The sequence below is a fragment of the Oncorhynchus masou genome, chromosome 22 (assembly GCF_036934945.1).
Source record: "Oncorhynchus masou masou isolate Uvic2021 chromosome 22, UVic_Omas_1.1, whole genome shotgun sequence".
In the NCBI taxonomy this organism is placed as follows: Eukaryota; Metazoa; Chordata; class Actinopteri; order Salmoniformes; family Salmonidae; genus Oncorhynchus; species Oncorhynchus masou.
Genome location: NC_088233.1, coordinates 42067754 through 42084507, shown reverse-complemented (window position 1 = coordinate 42084507; position 16754 = coordinate 42067754). Strand labels below are relative to the sequence as shown.

At 42.1% G+C, this 16754-nt stretch overlaps 2 protein-coding genes across 3 annotated transcripts; both read right to left on the bottom strand.

Moving 5' to 3' along the window:
• Positions 1 to 879: 879 nt before the first annotated feature.
• On the bottom strand, positions 880 to 2566 carry LOC135508840 (MANSC domain-containing protein 4-like). Its single transcript, XM_064929046.1, has 3 exons — positions 2347 to 2566; positions 1911 to 2045; positions 880 to 1703 (listed from the first exon to the last, which is right to left on the bottom strand). The coding sequence occupies exons 1-3, from the start codon at positions 2564 to 2566 to the stop codon at positions 880 to 882; spliced, it is 1179 nt and encodes a 392-aa protein (XP_064785118.1).
• A 9173-nt stretch (positions 2567 to 11739) lies between these two features.
• LOC135509522 (zinc finger and SCAN domain-containing protein 2-like) lies at positions 11740 to 15847 on the bottom strand. Of its 2 annotated transcripts, XM_064930258.1 has the most exons (3): positions 15614 to 15847; positions 13570 to 13608; positions 11740 to 13405 (listed from the first exon to the last, which is right to left on the bottom strand). In XM_064930258.1, exons 1-3 carry the CDS (start codon positions 15783 to 15785, stop codon positions 12414 to 12416), a joined length of 1203 nt encoding a protein of 400 aa, XP_064786330.1. In that variant the 5' UTR covers positions 15786 to 15847; the 3' UTR covers positions 11740 to 12413. The 2 variants fall into 2 exon arrangements, with proteins under 2 accessions (XP_064786330.1, XP_064786331.1); XM_064930259.1 differs by lacking the exon at positions 13570 to 13608 and having other exon boundaries at positions 11741 to 13405.
• Between the last annotated feature and the right edge of the window lie 907 nt (positions 15848 to 16754).

Below are 16754 nucleotides of genomic sequence, written 5' to 3'. Positions count from 1 at the left end.
CACATTCAGCAATGGGCCTATTAAAAAAAAAAAAGAAATCACCAAACCCTTCAAAAGAGTTCCTGCTCTGGTCCATGTGATTCTGGGTCAGGTGAAACCCGATGCGCAGGAAAGATGTTCTGAAGGAGAGAGGAGCGGTGGCAAGATGGGTCTGAGCCTAAGATACACCTCCACTTGCATACACCACAGTCCATTTAGCATCTTACTGCCTCAGAACAAAACTTGGCTTGTTGCAGCAGCTTTTCTTGCTTGGAAGCCCCCATCGATGCACTTAAAGCAGAGCAGACACTGTCCATGGAGTTTGGCATCAAAATCGGTTTGATTTCGTTCGACCGCATCAAAATGTAGGTCTGCCAAAAGGACGCACTGTATCTTTCTTTAGGCAAATGACCTACAAATGCATCAGCAGTTACTGTCAGTCTCAAGCCATGACATCAGTATTAACCACAATCCTCACAGCAACTTTGGTCTCACAGTTTTGGCATGTACATCAATTCATTCTCTACCAGGTCTACGGAATGTAAAATATGCTCCATGCAGCTCATCTTTTCAAAACCACTAAAGTACAGCTATACATAATTAAGATGATACTGAACATGTCAGAATGGAGGGGGGGGGGGGAATAACAGCTGCATTTAAAAAAATATTTACACCAGTGATGGTCCTGATCTTTGCTTTCAGTTTGTGGTTTTTCCAGACTACACACGGATTTAGTTTGGAGGGAGGAAAACAACATTTGCAGGTCGGTTTCAGGTACTTTGCTAAATTTATGATTGTTTCTGATGTAAACATTACTTCTCTAGTGGACTAGCACTACTTTTACTTTTAACTGTGCAGTTCCCTGTAAAAGCTTTGTTAGTCCCTGTCCCCATGGTTACCTCACGAGCTCTCCCTGACAATGGCATACTTAATGAGGCGCATGGACCCCCCTTTCCCCCTCCAGGTGGTCCTGTACCGCCCCTTCCTCTTCCTCCGACCCCTCCAGCTCACCACTAGCAGCACGGAACAGCAGCAGCTCAGCAGCACCGTGACGACCGTCACCGCGGCAACCAGCAGGGTGTGTGCCGCTACATGCCACCCTGGGCCCAAACCACCGGGTGAGGGGGACTCCACCCCACCCTGGCTACCCTGGTCGCCTTCTCCCCCTGCGCCTGCTGTTTGGTTCCTGCCCACGTAGCCCTTGGTTTCGTTGAGGTCCTGCTTGTTACTGCCATCCACGTTGGCTGCAGGAGCCAGGGAGGTCGGTGGGCTGGTGGGACTGGTGGTGGTGGCCATCCTGGCTGTGGATGTGGGCTGCTGGATAGGTGTGGTGGGATGTGGGGTGGTAGTTGATTCTCTGTGGGTTGATGGATAGGTAGGGATGGTCTGGGTGGTGTAGGGGGCAGGGGCAGTCGTGATGGGGGTCGGGGGAGTGGTGGTGGGGGCCTGGGTTCCCAGGGTGGGTATTATGGTGGAGGAGGGGGTGGATGTGACGGGGGAATGAGTAGTGCCCAGAGTAGGGCTCTGGAGTGTGGTGGTGGTGGTGGGGATCCTGGTAGTAGGGGCTATGGTTAGAGGCTGGACAGGGGGGACGGGTGGCCGGTTGAACTGGCGCTTGTCTGAGGCTAGGGGCTCTGAGGCGTTGACTCTGGTGTAGAGGTGGGGTAACACCCGCACGTTGGAGGTGAAGTACTTTCCAAACACCAACAGGTCTGGATCCACACCTGTGTGAGACCCAAGGCATCCAACCCCACAGTCAAATGCTGTCAGAGTAGCAGGTGATAAACATCTATACCACAAGCTTATAACAGTGTATAAAGTGCCTGCAATGTTCTAGGTAAAGCTTTTTACGTGTATGTCTGTTAATAACCAGTAATAAACATTATGTTTCGCTTCCTGGGTCTAAACATTTGGATCCTATGGAAGCTCACCTTTGGTGATGTTGTACAGGATGACGTTGCCTCTGTAGCTTAGGATGCAGCTCTCCAATGTTGGACAGTGCATATGAAAACAGTTCACATTCTCTTGGATGGTGTCATAGTGGAATATCGCCAGGTTACAAGAAACTAAGGAGTTACATAAAATGTTAATTATCCATCGACGCACCCTACAACAGATGAATAGACTTTTGCGCAGCGCAGTCACACATGACATGCTACGCCTGTCCACCTGGCAGGGCTCCTGCAAATAAAAGTATTGTACAAAATTGCCTCCAATAAATCATGAATTAAACATTTGAGAATACTTTTTTAATGTCTACATTTACATAATAGTACACTGGGTTCTGGTAGGGTTAAACTGATTTCGCTGCGCATCTAATCAATAGTAAAAATCCGATACAAAAATTAACAATTACAGTAAACTTACAATTTCTCGTAAGGCAACAGGTTCGGCTGCATTTCAGAGCTGTCTCTTCCTGGTAATACTTCAGAAGTTGAGCGCCTCTTCTCTGAGATTCCTCAATGTCGATGAATATACCAGGGTACTGACGAATCCAACAGTTTTTATAATAAGTAGTCTGCGAACACCTCGATTCCGTGTGGTGCACCAAACTCAGAATCGTTAGCAAACTCCATGGAACAGTCATTGCGCGTGTAATATGTAATCAAATCATGTTAAAATTCAAGTTGAATAGAGGATCGTGAACATTTTCGGACACATCTGCGAGGTTTCTTGAACTTGGTGGGTTGACAGAAATGATGTCGGACTGCTTGCGACAGCTATGTGTGTCCTTGCCAGGTGTGTCACGACTACGTAGGCTACCAAAGGACGAGTTTGCGCGGAACCTCTGTGAGTCAAGCCCACATTGTTTTCGCGGTTCTATTTGCGAGGCCGGTATGTCTGATCTCTGCAAACTGTTAATTGATGTACCCTACCACCAGCAGTAATGTAGCCCTGTCTTTATTAGCAGCAGCGAAGAAAACGGTGATTAGCGGTTCTTGCCAAATAGGCTTCATTACGCTTGCCAAGTGGGTGCCAAACGTCACCATCTGGTTGCTGCTATTCCCATTATAGCCCGTAGCGGTGTAGCCTGTATTATTGACTCTTAGACTCAACTCAATTCAGTAAACGTTATTTATGTTTTACCATTAGACCGGTAGATCAGTGCACACTGACCCCACTTCAATACGTCATCGGTAAATCCAAACAGACGGGGAATGCCACAGCCCACTCCCACAATATCTGTTTTCAGGGGCAGACATCAGAGAGGATTACCATAATTGCAACGAGCAGCCTAGATTCTTAAAGACTAGATTACGAGACTAAAATATGTTTCTCCCTCACTCTCTTTTGTTTAACTTGTTTCCCAACTATTTTCAGCATGTCTGTCAACCACGGTGCCAAAAATGTCATTATCCACATCTTGGCCCAGGTAAGGTACTGTCTCACAGGTTTAGATAGAATGCTTACAAACTGAAGTGTTTATGCAGGGTTTGGAGTCCAGCTCTGATAGTGAGGGAAAGCGTTTCAGCAGTAACGATGACCCATGGACCCGGGAAGGCTGCCCATAGTGACCTGCCAGCGCAGCACAGCCTGAAGCTGGTTTCCGCCCTAGACAGAGACTACACACCAGCGGGGCAGGCTATAACAGTCATAATGAGCTACTGCTACTGGGGTATAATCTGTGGATTGGCAATGATGAAGTTTGTATGCCAGACGCCCAGACCACAAAATTGAACATTGCTGTAGGTTACATCTCTGAACATATATCGGATATTTCGGGGAGATGCCTTGCAATGTAAATTATCTCAGGTAATATGCTTGTAGTTGATTACTCAAAGAAAAAATGGATACCATATCATACACTTTTATCTAAGGCGATTTACAATCACACGTGCATATCATTTCCCCATGAGTTGCCCCAGCGGGAATCGAACCCAAGACCATTGGTGTTACAAGCGCCATGGTCAACCAACTGAGCCACAAAAGACCAGGATATTTAAGCCGTCCTGGGTGTGGTATACAATGCTATTCACCATATAAAACTTGGACTATACTGACATACTTCGTTCAATACACTTATGGACATTTGCAATATGGAACCAATTATATTTATTGCTGATTAAACGGTCAAACATTTTGAATGTTTACTATTGCACTTTTATCTAGCTCATCAGAGGATCGTTTTGTATATAAGCTTTCTAGCATCAGAAGATAAGACTGATAACGGAACAGTGTCGCAAGAGAGACAAGAGAACAGGTAAAGACACTTCAATTAATACGTTTATCAACATGTATTCTGTTGTGGATAAAACAGAATGTTCATTTTACACGAATCGTACGTTTTAGATTTGTGTCATTCCTGAAACATCCGTCATTAGGGCTGCAATGGGGGGTTAGTTTATCTGTCCCGGGTTACCCCTGTGGGATCAATTTGAATCTGGTGATACATTTTAACCTTAGTTTAGGAACTGGGCTCCCTCCCGATGCCCTGCTCTGGCCGACGGCGAAGTCGGCTCAAAACAAGAGACGTAATGAAGCACGTGGAGTGATGAGTAGGAATCTGTGTTTTCACCTGCAAAAATGATTGCTTTATATAAAAACGCTTTATCTGTATATGAAAACTAGTTTGAAAATATAAACATGTGTTTTATGGAAAATATATGTATGTTTCTGGAAGATGCACCATCCTGACTTGTTGACATAAATGACCGAGCAGCGCAGATTAATGTTTCATTTGAGATGGGCGCTCCTCCCTCCCGATTTCACCCGATGACGTGACGTTTCAACCCAGGCCAGCCCAATAGAGCTGCCTCAATGATATTGTTTCCTCATGTGTATCTTTCGACGCTCAATCGGATTGAAGTCTGTGCCACAATCAGGACAGTAACAGCCTAGATTATCCTATGTGTGAATTTGTATGCACATTTTTAGATCGTTGCTGGAGCTGCAACTTTTGCCACAACGACTGTAATTATATTATCTCTCCCTGTGTGGATCATTCTGTGATAGCTCAGAGTTCCACTCTGATTAAATGTTTTGCCACAAAAATGACAGAGATAAAATGTCTTTCCTGTGTGAATCCTCATGTGTGTTTTTAGATTTCCATTCTGGTTGAATCCTTGGCACAATGACGACAATTAAATGATTTCTCCCCTGTGTGAATCCTCATATGCATTTGTAGATGTCAACTCCGAATGAACGTTTTGCCACAAACAATATGGCTTTACCCCTGTGTGGGTCCTCATGTGTATTTTCAGATCTCCATTCTGATTTAAGGGCAGGCAAAATATGTTTCCCCTATGTGGGTTCTCATGTGTATCAGTTTACCCTTCTTGCTGAACCATTTACCATAAACATGACAACAAAAGCTATCTGCATTGTGAGTATCTTTAATCATTTCCGTGGACTTTGTATGTTTTCCACACAGACCACATATCTGTTAATTATCCGGGTTTGAACATGTTAAATCAATGAGCCCGTGTGATGAACATACGTGCCACACACTTTACAACAACAGGGATTAGCATGATTTGCCTGGGTCAACTGTGTGGATGTTATCCCTTAGTATTGATACGGGACCTTTGTCCTTTTACCATATTTGTTCTCTTTGATTTGACTGGTTTAAAACCTGACACGGGCCCTCCATTCTCCATGTCATTGTCACTTTCATTGTTTTCACTCTGAGCTGCAGAACAGTCTGGATTTACTGCAGATAATATCTCCTCAGCAGCAGCTGTTAATCTGTCATTGAGAAAATCCATTCAGAAAACATGGCCATATGTGGATTTATATATCAAAGAACATGACATATATTTTGAAATATATGTTAATTTATTTAAAACCCATATTTAAACGTGACATACTTTTAAAAATATATAGTTTTATATTTCAATAGCCTACTATATATAAATTCCACAACCCCATACAAACAATAATAGCATGCATGTACTGAGAATATTAGTTTGTTTTTAGTTAAATGCATTTTCTTTACATGGCATATATTTAAAAACAATACATCAATTTCACACTTAGTGGTGAATTATTTTCTAACTGCATTTAGTGTTAGGCAACCGTATGACTACTTTGCTGTTTCCTGTATCTACTGTCGATGATACTTGCCATCTCATTTTGAGATTAGATTGAGAATGCGTAGACTATTGTAGGTTTATCATTTGTGATGTACACATCTTTGAAAACCAACAGAAACCTATCTAAGTATGAATGTTTATTTTCGTACACTGTTGTTGTGGTTGTACATTAGGTTGTGGAATCACCTTGTTTTTATAAAACATGGCTAAGATATTGATGTTGCCACTGGTGATTTTAGACTGTAAACCTTGATGGGGCAACAAAAAAAAAATGCCAGCAAAGCCACAACACAACACTAAACAATACATGAATTGCACTATAATGATGACAAACAGTGCCCACACACTATTAGGGCCTACATAAACTGCCACAACAGCAGTCCCAACATCTTACCACTGCTACACCTGGCTATCAGCGGAGCCTTGTCTGGCAGCAAAACAGTTCATTCAACCTTATTTACTGCCTTTGTATAAAAAAAACATAGCTGATATGGCTGTCTTGCTTAAACACATGTGGTTTCTAATGACAATTGAGATGTACAAACTATGGCATAAGGGGACGACAAGCGGATAAGAGGCGATCCATCATTTTGATTAAGACATTAATAAGCGAGCTCGGACGGACTTAATGTTAGTCAATATAACTATTTGGTTAGCACTTTTGAAATGTACAGCGACAGAATTTCGAACATGGACCTTTCTTACAGTGTTCTCCCTGTACACCAAGTCAGAACTGTAGGATAAATAAAGGGGGCATATAAGCAGACAATTTAAGCTCTTAAAGTATATGATAATATTTCTCTAAAACAGCTTATAGGCTACATGTGCACCACCAAGTCAGAACAATAGGTGAAATTAAGAGGAGTAAATAGACCAAATTATTAGGGTGAGGCACATGGACTACTAACAGCGTGCTACACAACATACACTTAGTATTACTTTCTTAGCTACAGTATACATATCTCCCTGACATATTACATAATTTATGCAGCAGCAAACAATACATTGTTGGACTCACCTTGTTGTGCTGTGATCACTTGAACAGGAAGGTGGTGTGGCGGTCCTTCATGGGCAAATGTTGTCATCAAAGTCTGGCATTCTCTGGATTCATGGTGCTTTCAAAACAACTGGAGGCTGGATTTAAAATTCTGAGTTGGATGAAAGTTCAAAACGTATTTCCCAGTCGGAGCTCGTTTATTCCTGACTTCCCAGTTGTCTTGACCTCACCGAAGTCATGTTTTTGCAGTTCCGAGTTAAGTTGTTTTGAATGCGGCACAAATCATGCTTCATTGACAGCATTGCCAATGTTGAATGTTTATCATTTTAAACTTGGAAAAGAGCTCCTTAATCCCAGATTTGGGACCACACAGCCACTGTCACTGATTCCTTCCAAACCACTCGTTGAATTGGCGATTTCCAACATGTTGTGTAATGTTTATGTGCAATGGATGATGAGCACCTACACATCTATCATTTCTCTTCATTATTTCTCTTCATATGACAAGGATTAAAAAGGATTTGCCAGTAGATTGTCAATTTGATTCATGATGAGGACTGCTAGCTAAGAGTTTGAAAGTATGATGTTGACATGATTCGTTCAACCAAAGCTACTGTAGATATAATGTGATTTGACGTAATTTTATCTGTGGACAATGACCTTAAGCCTTCTTGGATGAGCACTTCTAATGTAACTCTATGGCAGCAGCCAAAGGGCTAGAATTATCGAGGTCACCTCTTAGACTTTGCGGCGACGTCGTGTCCCTGTGAGTGACAGAACACTGAGTCAATCACAGCGCAATGCTCTGTATTTTCTGCTGGCTTGCCCCACCACCACAGAAAGCACTGAGCTAGGCTGAAACGCCAACATTTTGAAGCAGTCTTGCTCAAAAAAAAAAGAAAAGATACCATGTTTGTATGCAGCTTTATTAACTCAATGATATTATTTTTTACATTGTTTGCAATTTATCACGTTTGCAATGTGTCACGTATTAATCCAAAACAGGCAAAACAGGCAACCACCCCTTAAAAATGTTGGGCTTAAAACAGGTAATATTATCATATTACAACTGGTTGTTGTAATCAATGACTGTATATGGTTGAAATCCTTGAGATCTCCAAGGTTTTCCATTGGGAATTCCTTATGCCTGTTGCCCACAGCAGGGGGCACAGGCATCTCCCCTCCCCTCAACAACACTCGAAGAAGACGCCTGTGACAACTAAAACCGTTTCTTCTCCCATTTATTTTTTCTGTGTTCTCATAAACAGGCATGGGGTGGAGACAAGCACATAATCTACATAAAATATTAGAGTGTAAATGGTTATCTGAGTGACACTTACCTTGTATGTTGAAATTGTGAAGTTGAAATGTGTAAATTGATTTGAGTGAAAACGGTTAGCGATCTTGACATAGAGATGACTGGGTTTGCAGCTATACAAGGCTAGCCCACAGAATAACATAAGAAAACATTGAGGCAGATAATTTTCTGGTTTGAAATGATTGATTTATAGCTCCTCTGAGGTAATATTGTGGTTTATTTTCTATTCCGCTTACATGGTCTAGGGACTGACATCTCCCCACCCAAGTGTTATGTATTACAGAGTTGTATTTCTAGAGAAAACTGTATATGTTAAGCTAACTGCGCTAAAGCTAGCCTGTCAAGCCTATAGGGTAGCTATTAGCTTAGCGGCTAACGTTAGCTGGCTTACTGTTAGCTGGTTTATGGCTCATTTACCTATTTAAAAGATAAAACAACCTAACCGCGCTACTTAACACCCGCCTGCTTCCCCCGGCCAAACCCTGCCTTAACCCAGAGGCCAGCTGCACCAATGTGTTGGAGTAAACACCATTCAACTGATGACCGGGGTCAGCCAGTAGGTGCATGGCCCGCCAGAAGGAGTCGCTAGAGCGCGATGCGCCAAGTGAAGCTCCCCCGGCTAAACCCTCCCTTAACCCGGAGGACACTGGGTAAAATGTGGTTAGAGTGTTGGGCCAGGAACCGAAAGGTTGCTAGATTGAATCCCCGAGCTGACAAGGTAAAAATCTGTTGCTCTTACAACTGAACAAGGCAGTTAACCCACTGTTCCTAGGCCGTCATTGTAAATAAGAATTTGTTCTTAACTGACTTGCCAAGTTAAATAAAAATAAAATGGGACTCCTGATCACGACCGGTGTGATACAGCCCAGGATCGAACCAGGGTCTGTAGTGACGCCTCTAGCTGAGCCTTAGACCGCTGCGTCACTCGGGAGGCCCTATGTGTGTAACAGTATAGCTTCCATTCCTCTCCTCGACTCGAACCAGGGACCATCTGCACACACCGATTGAAACACTATTAGCGAGCACCCCACTAACTAGCTAGCCATTTCACATCGGTTACATGTGTATTCTTTTTTCTTGAAACGTAGTACACGATCGTTATCTTTTACATCATCTGAAATTAAGATAAATAATGAGAACATATTTTTTAAATACAAGTCAATGTATTAGCTAATAGAACTATTTTAAATACAGAGGATGTGTTGTTACTGTACTTACAGTACTTTCTAGTCTTTTACAGCATCTGAGTGAATTATTTATGTTTTGTAGATTGAAATTAACCCAGGCTCAAATGTTACTGTCCCAAATAATGTCTGGATGGCGGAGTTGTCAACCGTGATGGAGACGTATTGGAGCGGCCATCCCAGGAGGAAGAGCAGCTCCGTTTTGCCGAGATCATGGCTAGGAGGGGCCTTGGGGGTCAGGGAGTAGCTTTCTCAGGCTTAATAGAATTGTCACTTCTTTGGAGGTCTCCAACTCAGAATGCTAGTATAAGGATAACAGGTGTTGTTTTGGAGATACAGTACATAACCAAACGTATGTGGACACCTGCACGTCAAACATCTCATTCCAAAATCAAATGCATTAAAATGGAGTTGGTCCCTCCTTTGCTGCTATAACAGCCTCAACTCTTCTGGGAAGGCTTTCCACGAGATGTTGGAACATTTTTGTGGGGACATGCTTCCATTCAGCCACAAAAGCATTAGTTTGGTCGAGCACTGTTGTTGGGCTATTAGGTCTGGCTCACAGTCGGCATTCCAATTCATCCCAAAGGTGTTCGATGGAGCTGAGGTAAGGCTCTGTGCAGGCCAGTCAAGTTCTTCCACACCGATCTCGACAAACCATTTCTGTATGGAGCTCGCTTTGTGCACGGCGGCATTGTCATGCTGAAACAGGAAAGCGTCTTCCCCAAACTGTTGCCACAAAGTTGGAATCAGAGTATCATCAGAATGTCATTGTATTCTGTAGCATTAAGATTTCCCTTCACTGGAACGAAGGGGCCTAGCCCGAACCATGAAAAACAGCCCCATAACATTATTCCTCCTCCACCAAACTTTACAGTTGGCACTATGCATTCGGGGCAGGTAGCGTTCTCCTGGCATCCGCCAAACCCAGATTCGTCCATCGGACTGCCAGATGGTGAAGCATGATTCATCACTTCAGAGAACGCGTTTCCACTGCTCCAGAGTCCAATGTCCAGCCGACGCTTGGCATTGTGCATGATGATCTTAGGCTTGTGTGCGGCTGCTCGGCCATGGAAACCCATTTCATGAAGCTCCCGACAAACAGTTATTTTGCTGATGTTGCTTCCAGAGGCAGTTTTGATCTCGGTAGTGAGTATTGCAACCGAGGACAGACAACTTTTACGCGCTTCAGCACTCGGCGTTCTCATTCTGCGAACTTGTGTGGCCCACCACTTCGCGGATGAACCGTGGTTGCTCATAGACGTTTCCAATTCACAATAACAGCACTTACAGTTGACCAGAGCAGTTCTAGCTGGGCAGAAATTTGACAAACTGATTTGTTGGAAAGGTGGCATCCTATGACGGGGCTACGTTGAAAGTCACTGAGCTCTTCAGTAAGGCCATTCTACTGACAATGTTTGTCTATGGAGATTGCATGGCGGTGTGCTCAATTTTATACACCTGTCAGCAACAAGTGTGGCTGAAATAGCCAAATCCACTAATTTGAACAGGTGCCCATATACATTTTGTATATATAATGTATCGGTCTCAAGGCATCTATGAGCGCATGGGCAGCACCATTGAGACATACAACATTGTGATCTGCTAGCTACTATACCAGGAGACTTCCAGCAATTTTGCTAAGCTAATGATATGCTAACTTCAATCATCTCTAAACTGCACACAGAGGCATACATTTTTTAATGAGTTCATCTGACTCTGGGTAAGTCAAAAAACTACCTAAATCTCATAATCTTGCAGTATCCCATTAAAAATGCATCCACCATAACATGGTTGGGGTCAATTTCAATTAAATACATTGTAGGATGTTAAAGGGAATTTGCTGTTTTACACCTTATAGTCAGATTGCTAACAAACAAAAATATGGGGGCAATTAGTCAAAGTTCAAAGTTTGTGGCCAAATCCCCTCAAGTTGCCAGTGGTTATTTAAACAACTCTAAGTAATGGAAAATAGTTTCTCCCGGCCCATGGACTACTTTCAGGGTAAGGAACCATCCGACTGACTCAGGCGTAAAAAAAGTTAACTAACCTTTAATTTACAAATCAATCATTGCAAATAGGGCATTCATGTTCAAGGATTTTTAAATTAAACTGAATTGGATCATTTCATGACCCCAAACACAACCCATAACTGTTCTATGTGCTCTTTATTTTATATTTGTTGCTTTCCCTCTGCAGATGCTGTCATGACGCACTTCCTGGATGCAACAAAAGGGACAAGAGGGAACGGTGTAAAACAGTAAAATGGCTGAATTGAGAAGTGATGAAAGAAAAACAATGAAATGAATAGGATTACATTTAAGTTGAGTGTTTAGTGTAGTTTGTTCTACTGTTTTATTACCATGACTACAAGGATCACTGAAATCCCGTAACATATATGTTAACACATACTGTTAACATATAAGGGACATATTTGTAATAAACATTTTAATACTACATGTCACACATGAGCATTTAAGTATTATACATGTATGCAGATATACTGAAAAAAATATATAATAATAATAAATATATATAAATGCAACATGCAACAATTTCAAAGATTTTGCTGAGTTACAGTTCATATAAGGAAATCAGTCAATTGAAATAAAATTCATTAGGCCCTAATCTACAGATTTCACATGACTGGGCAGGGGCACAGCCATGGGTGCAACATGGCCAATGTACTGAATAAATGCACTTGTAAATGTAGAGTGGGAAAGTGATTAAAACATACAATCCTTGGATGAAGAAAATATAATTTCCAGAAGTCTTCATGATATGAATCGGCCCACTTGAGCATATCATCAATCATTGCATTTACTTGTCTCCCCCGTGAGTCCTTGTCTACTTTTAAGATGTGTGTAAATCCTGAAACATCTGTCACAACAACTGCAACAATATCATTTCTCCCCTGTGTGGGACTTTCTATGATATTTCAGATTTCCACTCTGATTGAATGCTTTGCCACAATCAGGGCAGCGAAACGGCTTCTCCCCTGTGTGAATCCGGATGTGTTTCTTCAGATCGCCGCTGGTGCTGAATCCTTTGCCACAAACAGGGCAGTGACACGTTTTTTCCCCTGTGTGGCTTCTCATGTGCACGATCAGATTGCTGTTTAAGGTGAACCATTTACTACAAACATGACAACAATACCTAGCTGCAATGTGAGTTTGGAGGTGATCTTTCATACTTTCTGTTGACGCCATATGCTTTCCACACACTCCACAAAGTGATTCTTTATCGTTTGTGTGAGTTTGAACATGTTTAAATAATAAGCCCATGTAATGAAAATACTTGCCACACACCTTACAACAACCAGGAGTAGCATGACCTTGCCTAGGTGATTTCAGGTGGAACAATGGTGTGGATTTGTTATCCTTAGTGTTTATAAGGGAGCTTTGTAATTTTACCATCTTTATTCTCTGTGATTTGACTGACTTGAAACCTGACGGAGGCCCGCCAGTCTCCATCCCACTGTCACTTTCACAGTTTTCACTCGGAGCTGCAGAACAGTCTGGATTTACTGCAGAGAGGGGCTGAAAGACACTGGTTGGTCCTGATTCTCCGTAGTCCTCTCCATCAGGTTCTGTTTTGATCTGTTCAGTTGTAGTGCTGGGTAGAGTGTCTCTCTCTCTGTTTCCTTCCTTTTGGGCTTGATAGGGATGTGAGGGTTGAGTTGGGTCCTCATCATAAGCAGGAGTGAATATGGAGTCTTTAGTGTGAGCCTCAAGCCCTTGAGGCTGCTCTTCCTCCTGACTGGCCCCGCGTTCCTCTTTAATCTGTGTGGACTCGGGGTCCTCATGCCTCAGACTGGGGCTCCACTCCTGCTCACAGTGCTGCTGCTCCGGGGGAATCTCTACTTCAGAGACAGAGAGACAGAGCTGCTGGAGGTCTGGGGTAAAGGAGAAAGAATGAAAATCAGTGCTGACATTATGCCAAGGTTTATCCTAAGATTTTTTCAGCAGTGACTCTCTTGCACTGGCTCTATGCACACTCACTGGACTCTGCCCACACACACATGGATATTGACAGCACACACAATCACACATACACTACCGTTCAAAAGTTTGGGGTCACTTAGAAATGTCCTTGTTTCTGAAAGAAAAGCAAATTTTGTTGTCCATTAAAATAACATCAAATTGATCAGAAATACAGTGTAGACATTCGTAATATTGTAAATGACTATTGTAGCTGAAAACAGGCAGATTTTAATATATCTAATAATAATATATTTAATATATATAGGCGAACAGAGGCCCATTATCAGCAACCATCACTCCTGTGTTCCAATGGCACGTTGTGTTAGCTAATCCAAGTTTAGCATTTTAAAAGGCTAATTGATCATTAGAAAATTGCAAAAGTGTTATGTTAGCACAGCTGAAAACTGTTGTCATGATAAAAGAAGCAATAAAACTGTCCTTCTTTAGACGAGTTGAGTATCTGGAGCATCAGCATTTGTGGGTTTGATTACTCGTCCGTCTATTCTTGTTCTGAGAAATGAAGGCTATTCCATGCAAGAAATTTCCAAGAAACTGAAGATCTGGTACAATGCTGTGACCTATTCCCTTCACAGAACAGCACAAACTGGCGCTATCCAGAATATAAAAAGGAGTGGGAAGCCCGGGTGCGCAAAACACCAGTCTCAACGTCAACAGTGAAGAGGCAATGCTGGCCATCTAGGCAGAGTTGCAAAGAAAAATCCATATCTCAGACTGGCCAATAAAAAATAAAATATTAAGATGGGCAAAAGAACACAGACACTGGACAGAGGAACTGTCTAGAAGGCCAATATCCTGGTGTTCACTGTTGGCGTTGAGACTGGAGTTTTGAGTGTACTATTTAATGAAGCTGCCAGTTGAGGACTTGTGAGGCGTCTGTTTCTCAAACTAGACACTAATGTACTTGTCCTCTTGCTCAGTTGTGCACCGGGGCCTCCCACTCCTCTTTCTATTTTGGCTAGAGCCTGTTTGCGCTGCCATTAGAACACAGGAGTGATGGTTGCTTATAACAGGCCTCTGCCTATGTAGATATCAGCCGTTTCCAGCTACAATAGTCATTTACAATGTCTACACTCTATTTCTGATCAATTTGATGTTATTTTAAATGGACAAAAAAATGGGCTTTTCTTTCAAAAACAAGGACATTTCTAAGTGACACCAAACTTTTGAACGGTAGTGTAGAAACACTTTCACATACTCTGCTGCTACTCTGTTTATTATCTATCCTGATTGCCGAGTCACTTTTACCCCTAACTACATACATACATATTAACTCAACTAACTCGTACCCCTGTACACTCGGGCTCGTAAGTAAGCATTTCACGGTAAAGTTTACACCTCCTACACCTGTTGTATTCGGCGTATATGACAAATAAAATTGGATATGATGGCTAGGTTGGAGGGATGCATTGCTGCTAACGTTAGTGCAATGACAAGCTAGCTGTTCCTGTAGACTTCCACCCCGTTTGCTTCTACAGACAGTCAGTCACATGGCTGTGTCTTCCTGTATAACGCAGACAGACATCGAGGTGTTCAGTTACTGTTCGACTGAAGGCTAGAATGGGATCTATGGTCTCAGAAAGGCCACCCTCCTGGGCTTTTCGCCCACGACAACCGAGCGACAAACAAAAAAGCATCCAGTCAACAGCAGTCCTATTGGTGAAAACGGTTCATTGATGGGAGAGGTCGAAAGAGAATAGCAAGAATCATGCAAGCTAACAGGCGGGCCACAAACAGGCAAATAACGATGCAGTACCACAGTGGTGTGCAGAATGGATGGGCTATTGCAGCAGACAACCACAGGTTCCACTCCTATCAGCTAAAAACAAGAAAAAGCTGGTTGACCTGGTACTAGATGGGTGTACAAAATAAACTGGCCGGTGAGTGAGTATGTATCAAATATATTTTTTGCAGCAGTGGCAAAAATTTAGCTGGGGTGGGCCACCACTGCTAAATGAATATAGGGGAAACACTGCATTATGACATTTACACCTACATACTACAGGTACACGTCCTCTCAAACATAACTCTCTTTGACATTGCTCCTTGTGTTTCATAAAATGAAGGTTAAGTAAGTTTGACATAAGCAATGAGTAACAAACCTGCTCTGCCTTGCTTTATCTCAGGTTGAAGAACAATGTCGAGTAGCCTCTGTAGGCGGACAACTTCCTCCTGATTCTCTGCTATGGTTTTTTCAACGACCTCGAATATCTCCTCAGCGGCAGCTGTTAATCTATCATAGAGAAAAACTCTCAACAACTGTATTTTAGACATGTTTAGATAATGCAAGATGAGTAGCTAGCGAGCTGTGTTATTTTAATCGTCTGAAATTCCGCAACACTAAAAAAGTACTTCCGGATCACGGAATTTCGACAAAAATTCAAAGTAAAAGTCCACACGTAATAGTATAATCGTGTCAATAACCTGTATTTAAATTAGATAGCTATTTGATTATTTCGCTAGCTAGCTAACGTTAGCCCATGTATGCTTATGTCGATTAGTATGAAGACGGATTCAAGGCCACCATAGAAATATACAAAATCAAATATTTTAACCCCAAAAATGTACAAGACTCTTTGACAACCTGCTCTTTAATTGTCCATGTCACTTGTCAAGATTACTTATCAGCTACTGTTAACTTTAGCTAGCTAACTGTATAAAGGAATAGCACACTTAAGAGGGGTAATTACATGTTCGATCTGACGTTAACACACCCACTGAACATCCATATACAATACTGCCATAAGGGTGTAGACTTGGGTCTTTACCTATTAAACCCAAGAGTCGCTAACAGTATTGTACCGGCATCAGTACGGGTTTAAAAATATAAAAATATTTGTGTGACTTACATTTATCCTGTACACCTTGTAAGCATTTGTATCTGTCGTGTGAATGTTGCTGTTTGTGTTTACTTTATCTTTTCTAGTTATTCTATTCTACAAAATGTTTTACATTTCTCAAGGCCATCTTGTCAGACTGTATGGTGAATTACTGTTAATTTACACACAGTAACACATTTATACACTGCATGTTTCCCTTATATCTAAAAAAAACAGACAGGAAATTAAAACTCGCCTTAGAAAAGACAAAAGGATCTCTGTGCCCAAAGTGCTGAACTCCACTCCTGAGGAACTTCCTTTGTTTTTATAGAGGAAGGAGCTGATGGGAAGTAATTAAGGCTCTTAGCCTCGTTATAACTAATATATTGTTATTTCTAGAGTTGTTACTGTTTTCCTTGTGTGG